Here is a 14,865-nt window from a genome sequence, read left to right as displayed (position 1 = left end):
AAACAAAATGTGGCATACACATAAAAAGCAATGAAATTTTGATAGAAGCTACAACATGAGGACCTTCAAAATATGCTTATTAGTGAAATAAGTTGACATAGAAGGACAAATTATTAATGATTCCCACTTACATGAGGTACATAGACTAAGCAAATTTCACAAAAAAGTAGAACAGAGACTACCAGGGTCTGCCTGGAAAAGTGGAAGAGAGTTATTATTATTTTTAATGGGCATGGAGTTTATGTTGGATGATGAAAAAGTTTTAGGTACAGACAGTGGTTACCATTATAAAACATTCTGAACATATTTAATAGTACTGAATTGTACATTTATGAACAGGTGAAATGATAAATATTGTGTTATGTATAATTTATCATAATAAAGAAAACAATAAGGAATTTTCTTGTGCACTACCCTCCATTATGACTCTGTTTTGTTCACTGATCCAAATAAAGCCCTGGCAATAGAAATATAATATTAATCTCAAATTTTAAAATGGATCAAAATTAAGGAATATGCTATGTATAGGCACACCAAGTCTATAAGCTTCAGACTTTATAGCAGAACATTCCATCCAAAATAAATACCAGTGACCCTTAACAAAAATTATTCTAGAATGAAATTATTTGTAGGGTATCTGAAGATATACAGCAATAAATCCTATAGTTAGAAAATATCCTCAGGCTGAAACAACTAAGAAACTTCTGATTTATCATTAAATGAAAGACTTCATAAACTTGTCTTCAGGACATTGTCTCAGTCATTTTCCCTACAGTAATAAACTTAGTTAACATTCAACAACTGTTTGTTATAGGTCTAAAAATATTTTTTCCCATTTCAGATACCTAATAAAAAGGTAAATTCCTGTGATTTTATTTTCTTTTTATATTAAAAATGAATAGTGAAATTCAACATATTTCTGTTTTTAATTAAAGTCTCTTACCCATGCATACAGGTAATAGCTTTTCTGTAGATTCATCTTCTTTTCTTACTAGTTTTTTTGTTGACGTTTCAACGGTCTTCTTGTATCCCTTTTTGGCCTGATCCACCAGAAGCCGAAATTCATTCTGATGTTTTTTACCTAAAATTCAAAAGATCTTCTTGGTAAAACAAGGAGTAAGAAAATTTTATGTTTGTTATGCTGACACACGGAGTATCAAGAAGCATTCAACCGGGGCGCCTGGGTGGCTCAGTCGGTTGAGCGACCAACTTCAGCTCAGGCCATGATCTCATGATTTGTGAGTTTGAGCCCCGAGTCGGGCTCTGTGATGATGGCTCAGAGCCTGAAGCCTGCTTCAGATTCTGTGTCTCCCTCTCTCTCTGCCCCTCCCCCACTCATGCTGTCTCTCTCTCAGAAATAAACATTAAAAAAAAAAATTAAAAAAAAAAAAAAAAGAAGTGTTCAACTTTGCTCAAGAACAAGATCCTTGAAAAGCACCTGCAATAAACTTAAAAGCTGGCAACCACAAAAATACAAAGGGCTGGGGGTCGTGGAAGCCTCTGCTCTTCTCCCTTCCTCCCTTTCCATGTTTCCATACAAACATGGAAACAGGATATTCCTAGTTTGCTACTGTAGGTTTTTCCCCAAACCCCATACTCTGTAAAGCTTTTGATGCAGAAGATACCACTTTCTTAAATATATCTGAAAGACACCATTCTAACTCCCAAGAAACAAGAGCACTAACATGAAGAACATTAACTGAATATAAGAGCAGAAGCCTCGAGGAAAGCTGGGTTCTAAAAACAAAGAAAGGAAATCCATTCTAATTCCCTCTTTCTCCTTTACATTTCTTGCCTGTTTCCCATCAGGATCCCTTAAGTCCACCACCCACCACCAATCACTTTACCTCAGGATATTTTAATTGCACCAATCTTAACAACACCTGCTACTTTGGAAGGCAGCTATGCTCACCAGGATCCCACCAAGGCTGCACATAACACCTGCTACTTTCATACCTCTGAGGACAATGTAAGCCTGATATCTAGGTAGCCATTATTAACGTACATTAATTTACTCAATAAGGAATAGCCAGGCATTGCTAGAGCAGAGGCTGTAGGACATCTATTTGTGATTCTGAACTATAGTTCGAACGGCTGAGGATGCATTTACTTATCTAACACCCTCAAACACATAAGTCATGGCTCAAAATGATGCCATAAATCCTACAAAAATGTATTTTAGAAAGAATCATACTGCAAATAGTTAAAGTTCTGAGACCATTTTCACACAGTAACCAACATTTTCCCTGTGGCACACACTAAGAATAATTGACTGTAGGAAAAAATTTGTGCTTTTCTTGAAAACTATGCATTTTCTAGAGCTATCCTTCCAGGATTCCAAGCATTTGCTGCCTTTGAGCTCTGTAAACTGTAGATAACTCATGGCAATGGAAAATAATTCTTGTCTACAGACATGCAAAATCCTGTGTGGTAAAGGTTCAATTGACTCCTCTCCCCACTGCGGAAGAGGCCAGTTTTGCCTCCATTTGCACACTGAATTCAATATTCCTGATCTATAAATGCGACTGTTCTTTGGACATCAGGAAGAGACTGCTCCTAATCCCAATATATTTATGTGTATGTACATGTAAAACTCCCAGTGAAACTAACATGTTGGGTTGTAAGGTATCTGGTAAGTTTTACATTAAGAGACTGGGTAAAACTCCAGCAAAAGAAATAATGGCTGGCCATAAAGGTTGCTGGGAAAAGTTAGCTCTTTAGAAATAGGTGAGATCCTATCTAGGAAATAAGTTAGGTGATTTCTTTCAGGTCCTATTTAACTCTATGCATTTGAGGATAATTATTCTGTACTTCCTTCAGCTCCCCAGAAGCAGTGAGCTAACACCACCACCATCACTATATAGTTTCTGTTAGGCAAGGGTAACAGCACTGTGGGGTCTATGTAATCTAGTCAGACCTAGTCTAGGCTGTTTTCCCAGTAAGGCCATTGAGTATCTATGAATTCTGGGTGTAAGAATTACTTAAGAAACTTGCTCAAGTAATCTCATTAACAGTTAAGGAGGCTTAATGACTTTCTCTTCTGAAGTAATAAAATCCCAGGTTTAAAAAGAGATTTTCTTTGTTTAATCTTATTACCCTACAGCTAGGCTGGAAACCAAACAGTAAATGGCAGCCACTGCTTTGGCTTTTACCCAAGAGGAAAAATAACCCCTGCTCAAAAGATGAACAGTGCCAAGAGGTTATGACTAATAAAATTGCTCCCATTCATCTCTTCACCTCATTTTAGGAGCTGTGCCATCTGGCAAGAAGTTCTTTAAAGAGTTTAAAATCTCGGCTCTGCTAATTAGATGCCCTGAATTTACCTCTTAAAAATATTAACTGGCTGACATAATTGTGGGAGCTCATGAATGCACTTTACATTCAACCATTTCATATCCTTCAAGATTTTTAATACTTGAATAATATCACCCTTTCCACCTCTCCAAGTTGAAATATCATAATCTTTTCTAGTGCCATGTCAAGCCATTCATTCATTCCATCCTTCACCACCCCTTAACTACTTTTCTAGACCAGCTTTTACAGCCAGAGGGTCCCCAGATCTGCCCGTGAACTGAGAGGTACACAAGACCAAACCCAGGCTCTCTCAAGAACTGGACAGACTCACCCCCTACAGGAATGACACTGAAATACTCACTCATCTACTTGAAGTCACAGAACAAGTTTGGAGTCAATGTCTCTCAAAGTAAAATCGAATACATTTTTTTTCACCAACCTCCTAGGACACCCAAGCAGCTAAACCTGGATGGAAAAGAGAGTAACAGTAATGGCTAACGCTCACTAAGGGCTTGTTCATTTAGCCCTGAACTGACCAGTCTCACTTTAAATTCATGATGTAAACCTAAAATGGGCACTCAACACCGCTGTACAACTTTTCTACCTTTCTCTAGCAAACTCTGCTTTACTATTCTCCAAAATGACCACTTCGAGCTTTTGCATACGTGCAACACCCCCCTACTCAGCTGGCCTCACACTACTTTGAGAACACAGAAACATTCTAACAGAAACCTTATCATCTTCCAACTACCATTAATTCATCTGTGCACATACGCTCTATCTTCCTTGAATTTAACGAAAAATGACTGTCCTTGCAACAATTAAAGGCCAACCTCTAACGTATGCTCTGGATTCCATCACTAAGGCCTTCTCAAAGATATAGCACCTGTAACTATCCTCTCCCTTTCTTACATCATCAATTTCCCCCTCTATGCATCTTTCCCACTGGCATACAAATATGCCTAGGACTGTTCTGCAGAAAGTGAGAATGTGGGTTATGAAAACAACTAAGTAACCAGCATTTTTTCCTTAATGAAATAGAGTGTAAAGTGCCAGAATACATTAAAAATGGAAAGAGTAAGCAACCGAGATGTCCTCCAATGGCAGAATGGATGAACTATAGTACATCTAGACAATGGAATATAATTCAGTGCTAAAACAAAAAGCACTATCAAGCCATGAAAAGACATGGAGGAACTTTAAATGCACATTGCCAAGTGACCGAAGACAATCTGAAAAGACTACATGCTATAGGATGCCAACTATATGACATTCTGGAAAAGGCAAAACTATGGAGACAAAAATAAGATCAGTGGTCGCCGGGGGTTTTGTAGCAGGTGGGTTATGAACTGACAAGACACAAAGGACTTCTAGGGCAGCAAAAATACTCTGTAGGCTATCACAGTGATGCATGTCATTATATCTCTGTCCAGATCCATGGAATGCATGGTTCACACCAAGAGTGAACCCTAAAGTAAAGCATGGACTTTGGATGACTATGATGTCAGTGTAGGTTCGTTAATGATAACACCAGAGATGGGGTGTTGATAATGGGAGAGGTCATGCATGCATGGGGGCAGGAGATATATGGTAAGTCTGTCACATTTCCCTGCTGTAAAAACATAAAGTCTTACTGAGAGAGAGAGAGAGAGAGAGAGAGAGAGAGAGAGAGAGAGAGAGAGAGAGAGATGCAGTACAGGTGGCTTGGATAAGCATAACCAACTGGCTTTGGAACTCAATTATCTCACTACTTATAGTCTTTCAAAGTCAATACAATTTTGAGAGAAAAATAATGGAAAACAATTTTTTATAATGCTGGAGACATGTAAGGTTGGTGTGGGGGAATGTGAACATCGCTTGAGAACATCTGAATATAACCTTAAATATGGGTAAATATCGGTTTGTAAAACTTTTACTTCAGTAATGTGTGTGTATATCGTTAGTAATGATATAAAATATGGTTCTCACTGTGGGTTATAGTCAGAAAAGATCTGAAAGCCACTAGGTTAAGTATTTCCCAGCTTGAAAAACAAACAAAACCATCTTTTGACCAACACCCACCTCCAGCTACGCCCTCATTTTTCTCTCCCTGACAGAGTAAAATCTCCCCCAAGAGCTGTCCACCTTAGTCTCACTTCCTCACCTCCAGTTTCATCTCATGGACACCCAGAGCATCTGACACCTCTCCTCTTAAGAAACTGTTCTTGTAGAAATTAGTTTGCTGCCTCTAAGCTGTGAAATGCACTGATGCTTTCCATCTTTTACTCTACCATTCACAGCAGCATCCGACACAATTCATCTTATTTCCTTTCCTGAAACACTTTGCTTTCCTAGATTTTCTGATACCACATTTCCAAGTTTTCCTCCTATTTCATGGCCCCCTCCTTCATCAACCCATCATGGACACTCTTAAAACAGCAGAATTCCAAGTGCACTGGCTGACTGCTAAAGATCTCTGAGCCTCTTTCAGAGGGCAAATAAGGTAAAACCTATTTTATGTGCCTTCTTTGTTATGTTGACATAGGCACCGAGTGCAATAGAAATGGTGGATAAAACTGCTGGTGTCCTAGCATGAACCAAAGAAGTGACCCCGAACTTAGTAACCACTATATGCTACACGGTCATGCAGACACCAATTTAAAACAAAAGAAAAAAGAAAAAAGAAAAAGTCGCTTTAAGAATGTCCTTGACGAACCGGTAAGAAAAGTATGTATTTTATTTTGACCCTGGAGTACATATCTTTTTTAATAACCTCAGTGGTAAAATGAGAACTACAAATACAGCACCTGTGCTCTACACCCAACGTATAATGGAAATACCACAGCCTGCAGAAGCACCTGTGTACTTATTTCAGGTGGGAGCTAAATTAGCTACTTTTTAAACAAACAGCATTTTTACTTGAAAGAACAATAGACAAACTGTGATTATTTACACTTGGATAATATATTTTCTCAAAAGTGAATGAGGGAGGTTTTCACTTCAAGAAAAACAAATGACAGCATCTTAAGTGAAAATCAGAACTCTGGATAACTTGTATCCGACATTACGAGCTGATGGTTTCCTAATACTTAACTTTCCTGAGAAGACTGGGGCTGAAATTAAAGAATGCTGTTCTTTTATATTATATAATACAAATGAAAAAATGCAAACATTTGCAACTCGATGAACCAATATTTTCCAAATAACCAACAAATGATGTTTCAAAACCATTCACGGGTAGAAGGGCCTTTCAAAGCACGTGACAGACCAGTGGATTTTTATGGGGTAGAGTACAAAAACTTCATTAATATGATTTCAAATTCCATTGTAACTAACCGTTCTGAAATAACACTTGCCAACAATACTCATGATTATCTAAAAAAAAAAAAAAAATCTACTGAAACACTTCTCTCTTTTCAATTGCCTACCTGTGTCAGGATGGATATTTTTCATATGCTTCAACCAAAGCAACACATAGCAACAGTTTAAATGCAGAAGCTGATATGAAAGTCAAGATGTTCTCTATTAGGGGCGCCTGGGTGGCGCAGTCGGTTAAGCGTCCGACTTCAGCCAGGTCACGATCTCGCGGTCCGTGAGTTCGAGCCCCGCGTCAGGCTCTGGGCTGATGGCTCGGAGCCTGGAGCCTGTTTCCGATTCTGTGTCTCCCTCTCTCTCTGCCCCTCCCCCGTTCATGCTCTGTCTCTCTCTGTCCCAAAAATAAATTAAAAAAAAAAAAAAAAAGATGTTCTCTATTAAGCAAGACATCAAAGAGATTTGCAAAAATAAAAAAGAATGCCACTTTCCTCTCTAAATTTTTAAAATCAGACTTCCTGGGGTGCCTGGGTGGCTCAGTCAGTTAAGCATCCGACTTCGGCTCAGGTCATGATCTTACAGTTTGTGGGTTCAAGCCCCGCATCAGGCTCTATGCTGACAGCTTGCTCAGAGCCTGCAGCCTGCTTCAGATTCTGTGTCTCCTTCTCTCTTTCTGCCCCTCCCCGGCTCATGCCCTGTCTCTGTCTCTCAAAAACAAATAAATGTTAAAAAAAAATTTTTTTAAATATATATATATATATATAAATAAATTAATTAAATAAAAAATAAAAGCAGACTTCCCGAGAAATAATTTACACACAATAAAATTCGTGAATTTAAAATGAACAATTTAATTTGATGCAAAAAAACCTGTAGCTGCGTAACTACCAATGCACTTATGAAATAGAAGACTTAAATCACCCAAAAGAGTTCCTTCCTGATCCCCTTTTCCCCCACCCACAGGAGCTGGCAGTACCAATATGCTTTCTGTTACTAATTTTTGCCTTCCTAGAACTTTATATAAATGTTCATTCAAGATGCTACCCTTTTAGTTTCGCTTTTGTTGTAGCACAATGTTGTTGACATTCCCCCCATGTGGCTTCGTATGTCAAGGGTTAATTCTTTTTTATTATTAAGTACTGTTCCATTGTATATGGATATATCATAATGTGTTTATGGATATTTAGGTTGTTTTCAGTTTAGGATAATATGAATAAGCTGCTATAGCATTTGTCCATAATACTCTTGAAATTGTTTAATACAATTCATGGATTTTGTTTTTTGGAAATTATATCCCAATAAATCTGACTTCCTATCTCTGTGTGGATATATGCTTTCATTTCTCTTGGATATATAGTTAGGAGTAGAATGACTGGGTTGTATGGAGGTATATAACCTTAAAACAAACTGCTAAACTGTTTACCTAAGTGGTTGTATCATTTTGCTTTCTCACCAGCAATGCATAAGATTTCCATTTGCTCCACATCCTGGCCAGGAGTTTGGTATTATCCTTTTTTTTTTTTTTTCCCCCTGCCATTAAAATAAGTATATAGTATTATTTCATTTAAAATTATATCTTCCTGGGGTGCTTAGGTGGCTCAGTAAGTTAAGCATCTGACTTTGGCTCAGGTCATGATCTCACAGTTTGTGGGTTTGAGCCCCGCATCGGACTCTGTGGTGACAGCTGGGAGCCTGCAGCCTGCTTTGGATTCTGTGTCTCCCTCACTCTCTGCCCCTTCCCGCTCACATTCTGTATCTCTCTCTCTCAAAAATAAATGTTAAAAAAAATTTTTTTAATTATACTTTCCTAAAGATTAATGACTAATAAGATCAACCTATATTTTCATATGGTTACTTGACACTTAAATATTTATTTCGCTGAAGAATGTTTCAGTCTTTTACCCTTTAAAAAATATATATATGGCATATGCCTTATTATTGAATTTCAAGAGTTCTTTACATAATACAGATACTAGTATTTTGTCAAATATAAATTTTACAGTATTTTCTCACAATCTGTGGCTTGAGTTTTCATTTTCATATTTGCCTTTTAAGGAGTAAGCACTAAATTCTACTGAAATATAACTTATCATATTTCCTTTTAGCTTTCTCTTTCACAATTCATACTATTTGTGAAAGATGATGTCAACTGTGACTATAAAGTTTTATTTCATTCAAATCTGTATACTATTTACTCTTATTCCTTCACACTGTTGACGACCTACAGTACAATAAAAAATGTGAGAAAGAACATATCTACCTTGCTCCCAATCAGAAGAAAAGTATTTAATATTTCATCATTAAATATGAAGTTAGTTGTAGGTTTCTTACAGATATTCTTTACCAGATTGAAGAAATTCTATTTTGGTAAGAGTTTTTATATTAATGGGTGTTCAATTTTGTCAAACACTTATTCTGCATCTATTTTGAGAACCATATAGTGTTTTTTTAGTCACTTAATACAGTGAATTACAATGATTAATTTTCTAAAATTAAATCAATCTTGCACTGTTAGGATAAATCCCACTTGGTTATGATGTATTATCTTGTATATGTATTGCCATACGTAATTTACTAAAATTTTGTTAAGGATTTTTGCATCCATGTTCAATGAAGAATATTGGTCAGAACTTTTTTTTTTAATGTTTATTTATTTTTGAGAGAGAAAGAGACAGAGACAGAGCACGAGCGGGGAAGGAGCAGAGAGAGAGAAGGGGGCACAGAATCTGAAGCAGGCTCCAGGCTCTGAGCTGTCAGCACAGAGTCCGACAGGGGGGCTCGAATTCATAGCCCATGAGATCATGACCTGAGCCAAAGTTGGACACTTAACTGACTGAGCCACCCAGGTGCTCCATGAACTTTTATTATACCATCTTTGGTTTTTAGTTTCATGGAAACTTCAGCCTCATAAAATGAGGTAAGAAGTATTCCTTCCATTTCAATTTTCTAGCAGAATATGTCTAAAACTGATTATTATTTCCTTCCTTATATATTTCATAGAATTCACCAGTGAACCCACTTGGACCTGGGATTTCTTCAGGAATTGCAAATTCAATTTGTCTATTATTTCTTCTTAAATAAAGTTTAGTAATTTGTGTCTTTCAAGGGAGTTGTCCATTTCATTTATTTTTTAAAAAATAGATACAGAGATTTATTTTAGGGCTAAATGCATTAACTTAACATGACATGCCTAGTAAAGATACAAATTTCTATTGTATGTAAACTTTTTTTTAGATATTAAATAGGGAGCAATAGTTACATCTTTTCTGGCATAATTGTTAGATATTATCTTTTTAATGGTTTAAATTACTTTCTCTCCAAGCAAATTTGCTGGTTTCCTTATTTTTACAGGCCTTATTTTTAGCAATTCAGTGGTCACTTGATATTCTCTATCCTCTGCCTCAAGAAAAATCACGTTGGCTTCTCAAATATTAAGGAAGCTCCTATCACACTTATCTAACAACAGAAAAACACTGACTTTTGTTGTTCAGTTTAAGGTCCATGAATATTCTAGCCTCCTTTTCCTACTCTGGGAAGGCACAGGCCATCACACCTGTATCTAATGCCTGTGTACTGCGTCTCTCCTCCCAAACAGATCACTCCCGAACCTATACATTCAAAGCTTAAGAAGGAAGGGGAAAAAAAAAAAGAAAAAGGAAAAGAAAAAAATCCTCTTAGCACAACTAAAACACATCATGTGTGGAATATCATTCCATACTTATTAACTACCTTTTGTCAGGTACTTAAATTTAAATTTAAACTAAAAAACAACCAACCAAAAATAACAGCTACCAAACTGACAAAACATGAATGTGCTAGCCCTGGAAAAGATACATACAAAAGCCTAATAAGGAAAAGGAAGCAAGCTGGAAGTTGGTAACAACTGATAAAGTGAAAACTACTTTTGGCACAAATTTGCAAGTTACAGAACTGCTGAAATTCTTCACAGAAGTGTTGCAGTGAGTGGCCTGAGGACAGGATGGAAAGTCAGGAATGTTTCCATTTTAACTCCATTTTATTTTCACAGAGATGTTTTGAGAGCAGCTAATTAATATTTACAAAGTACTTAGTGATAAGCTCAAAGAAGAATGTTAGAAATCAAAAAGCAGGCACATAGAGTTACAAGAAAGGTCACAGAGTAAACAACTAAAATTCAGTTAAGTAATATAGAAGAAAAGTTTACATCAAACATTACTGTAAAAACTGATTTTAAAAAGTTACTTAAGAAAAATTACTTAAGATTAACCTGAAACCCAACTTCTCTATAAATAAAGAAAATGCCACACAACTTACGATATTTACTGTGAATTTCATCTATTTCCTTTTCTGTTTGGTCCTTTGTAAAAACCATTATCTAAAATAATCCAAAAGATCTTAATTAAAAATTCAAAAAGTGACAAAAACTGGAGTACTACAAACTTTAAAATAGGGGAAAATAATCTCTTATATCTGTTTCATATAAACCTAGGAAGAATAACTCCTGTGTACCTCCTTTGAATATCATAATTAGTATACCTTTACTCATTACTGTTTTCTCATCTGTAGAAAATGCAACACTAATATTCATATTAACACTAACATGAAGAATTAATACAATGATCAATTAAATTTCCCACTTTTGGTATTTAATTTTTCACCTTCATTAATACAACAGGTAACACGTGAAACTACAATACTGAAGAAGTATTTAGCAGATCATTAATAAGGCAGATTTTCTTGTTTGACTTCTCCCTTTTCCAACCTAACCTCTCCAAGTCTACTGGAAAAGTAATAAATAAAGAAAATATAACACTCAATATGTTAAACTTCTACTTCCACTTTTGAAAATCTTAGACTTAAGAGATCAGAAATCTACTTACATGACTCATTACAGTTTCCATCTTACAGTTAGCACATAGGTAATAATAAAATCAATGAAAATCTCATTTTTTTTCTACTATCTGATTATAAACTTACTTCCCTAAGGTCGGTGCTTTCCTTACAAACACATTACCGATGGTCTAGGAAAAAAGTCTACTTGGGAGAGCCCATAACACTTCCTCCAGTGTCATAGGGACACAATGACTATTTTCTTCTTTGGTATCCTTTCCTCAAGTTTTGGACCATCAAGCTAGAGGAAGGCAATAGTGAAGAATTTTAGGTGTCTGATTCCCTCAACAAGCTTAATAGATACTCAGTCCTCATTAAGTCTTATAATTACTTAATTTCTCCATCAGCATAATCACAGAATTACAGAATGCCAAGCTGAAGGGGGATATCTTAGAGATCATATAGTTTAACCCCCAAGTTTTACAGACAAAGATCCTAAGGGCCACAGATGTTAAAGAGCTTATCAAATGCAACCAGCAGAGAAAGGACTGATATCAAGGCCACCAGATGTACAGGCATATGCTTTTTCCACAGGACAATGAATTATAATTCATTAATAAACTCCACTTTGGATTGTACTTAGCCCTAGAAGACTCCTAACTGTGATAGAATTTTGTGCTCAAAATCAGCTACAAGAAAATCATAATACACTAAATGGAAATGTGTTCCAGGACATTTCCTACTGAACAGATTTAATTTTACTGGGCATTCAATTTTTCTATCCATCATTTCTACCCAGACAATGAAATAGACCATCAACATACGCTTTCATTGAGTTTACTAGCTTCAAGACGCATCCTAGTCTTCTCCATGTTTTCAATTTCTTGAACTATTTCAGCAGCTGTTAAAATAAGGACATACAGGCAGTGTTAATTACATGGTTTTGATCATTGTACAACCCTAAAGCTAGATGATGGGAATGTGTGAACTACCTGTTCACAGTACCTGTTGTTAATTTTCCTCTAAGTCCAAAGTTATTGCAAAATAAAAGATTAAAAGGAGTAAAACACTGAACCCTTACACATGCAGAACAATTTAAGACATAACTGTAAGAGTACAGTAAAGTCATTTTGCTCTTTCCTTTAAAAATATAGGTATAGGGGCGCCTGGGTGGCGCAGTCGGTTAAGCGTCCGACTTCAACCAGGTCACGATCTCGCGGTCCGTGAGTTCGAGCCCCGCGTCAGGCTCTGGGTTGATGGCTCGGAGCCTGGAGCCTGTTTCCGATTCTGTGTCTCCCTCTCTCTCTGCCCCTTCCCCGTTCATGCTCTGTCTCTCTCTGTCCCAAAAATAAATAAAAAAAAACGTTGAAAAAAAAAAAATTAAAAAAATAAAAAAATAAAAAAAATAAAAAAAAATAAAAATATAGGTATAAATAGCAGTCCCAATGGAATATGAAAATTAATTTGTTAGTGGAATCCAATTCTTAGCAGATATCTATTCAAACTCCAATGTACTAAATATAAATTTACATTTTTAGACTCAGAGCATTAAGACCCATGGAGCAATATGAAAAGATCTAACATACATGGAACAGAAATCCCAAAAGAAGAAGAAAGGGAAGAGAAAAATATTTGAAGATCTAATGGTCAGAATTTGCCAAATATAATAAAAGACATCAAACCACAAAGGCAAGAAACTCAAAGAATATTAAGCAGAATGCAAAAACAAAACAAAAATACAACATTAACACAGACACACAGAGAAAATCTGCGTGAGCCAAAGAAAAAGAGTATATTACATAAAGAAAAATCAAGCATTATATCATGGCTTCTCATTAGAAACTATTCAAGCCAGGGGCGACTGAGTGGCTCAGTGAGTTAAGCATCCGACTTTGGCTCAGGTCATGATCTCGCGGTTCATGAGTTCGAGCCCTGAGTCAGGCTCTGTGCTGACAGCTCAGAGCCTGGAGCCTGCTTCGGATTCTGTATCTCCTTCTCTCTCTGCCCCTTCCATGCTCATGCTCTGTCTCTCTCTCTCAATAAATAAATGTCAAAAAAAATTTAAAAAAAAAGAAAGAAACTATTCAAGCCAGAAGACAATGGAGTGATGAATTAAAAGTATGGGGGAAAAAACATGCCAATCCGGAATTCTATACCAATGGAAGTATTTTTCAAAAGTGAAGGAGGAATAAAGATTTTCTGAGACTAACAAAAACTGAGAGAATATGTTATTAGCAGACTTGTACTATAAAAAGTGTTAAAGGAAGTTCTTCAAGCAGAAGAAATATGAAACCAGAAACTTAACTCTTCCTAGAAGAGAAAATGAAGAGTGATAGAAATGGTAAAAATGAAGGTAAGTACAAATATTTTTCTTATTTTTAACTATTCTAAAAGATAACTGACCATTCAAAACAACAACATATTGTGTTAATACCATAGGTAAAAGTACAAAACTCATGACAACAACAACACAAAGAATTAGGGATTTAAGGTATACTGTTGTAAGGTTCTTACACTGTAAGTGAAGCAGTACATCATTTGAAAGTAGACTGTAACTAACAGGTGCTTATTACAAATCCCACGTCAACCACTAAAACTTTTGGAAAAATAAGGTAAAATAAGCCCAAAGTAGAAATAAAATGTATTAATAAAAAATACTCAACCCAAAAGAGAGCAAATAAATGGAATAAAAAGCAGAAGGAACAAGCAGAAAATAACGCCAACTGTATCAATAAGTACATTAAGTGTAAGTGATTTAAAAGCATCAATAAGAGATACAGAATGTAGACTCGATTAAAACAAGCAAGACCAAACTATATGCTTTCAGCAAGGAACCCATTTTATTTATTGTGAGAGAGAGAGAACACAGGCATGCATGCCAGCAGATAAGGGGCAGAAAAAGAGGGACAGAGAGAACCCTGCACTGCCAGCGAGGAGCCCGGTGCTGGAGCTCGAACCCACAGACCATGAAATTATGACCTGAGATGAAATCAACAGTCGGACATTTAACCAGCTGAGCCACCCAGATGCCCCAGAATGCATTTTAAATAAAAGACATAGATAGGTCCAAGATAAAGGAATGGAAAGAGATGTATCATGTAAATACTAAAGGGAAGAAACTTGCAATAGCTATACTAAAAAGGCACAACAGACTTCAGAATAATGAATGTTATCAGGGATAAAGAGGGAAATTGTATAATGATAAAAGACTCAATTCAATAAGAAAACCTAACAATCTTAAATGTGTCTGCACCTAGTACAGAAATTAAAAATACATGAATGAGAACTTGCAGTTCCAAAGAAGATGGACTAGACTCATTTCTCTTCTGATTTCTCATACTCTCCCTCAGTAATTATCACTAAAACCCTTGAATGTAAGGTAACAAGTATAAGAGAACTCTGAAGGGTAGAAGGAGAAAGATGGACTGGCTAAGGGCTTCAGAAGTTAAGGGACAACACAATGGTGAGGTC

At 36.3% G+C, this 14,865-nt stretch overlaps 1 protein-coding gene across 6 annotated transcripts in view; it reads right to left on the bottom strand.

Moving 5' to 3' along the window:
- Window positions 1-14,865, bottom strand: part of RAD18 (RAD18 E3 ubiquitin protein ligase) — a 108,865-nt gene that overhangs the window by 44,401 nt on the left and 49,599 nt on the right. For all 6 annotated transcript variants that reach the window (XR_009260725.1, XR_009260726.1, XR_009260727.1 and 3 more), the window contains exons 8-10: window positions 12,219-12,295; window positions 10,879-10,939; window positions 944-1,081 (exon numbers count right to left, since the gene is read on the bottom strand). Coding sequence is in view for 3 of the 6 variants with exons in the window: in XM_058726132.1 (XP_058582115.1) it covers window positions 944-1,081; window positions 10,879-10,939; window positions 12,219-12,295 (276 nt within the window). In the remaining 3 variants the exon portion in view is untranslated. The remainder of the gene's footprint in view (window positions 1-943; window positions 1,082-10,878; window positions 10,940-12,218; window positions 12,296-14,865) is intronic.

The sequence above is a fragment of the Neofelis nebulosa genome, chromosome 4 (genome assembly GCF_028018385.1).
Source record: "Neofelis nebulosa isolate mNeoNeb1 chromosome 4, mNeoNeb1.pri, whole genome shotgun sequence".
In the NCBI taxonomy this organism is placed as follows: Eukaryota; Metazoa; Chordata; class Mammalia; order Carnivora; family Felidae; genus Neofelis; species Neofelis nebulosa.
Note: the sequence above shows the minus strand (reverse complement) of the source record. Positions and strands in the feature narration are given on the sequence as shown.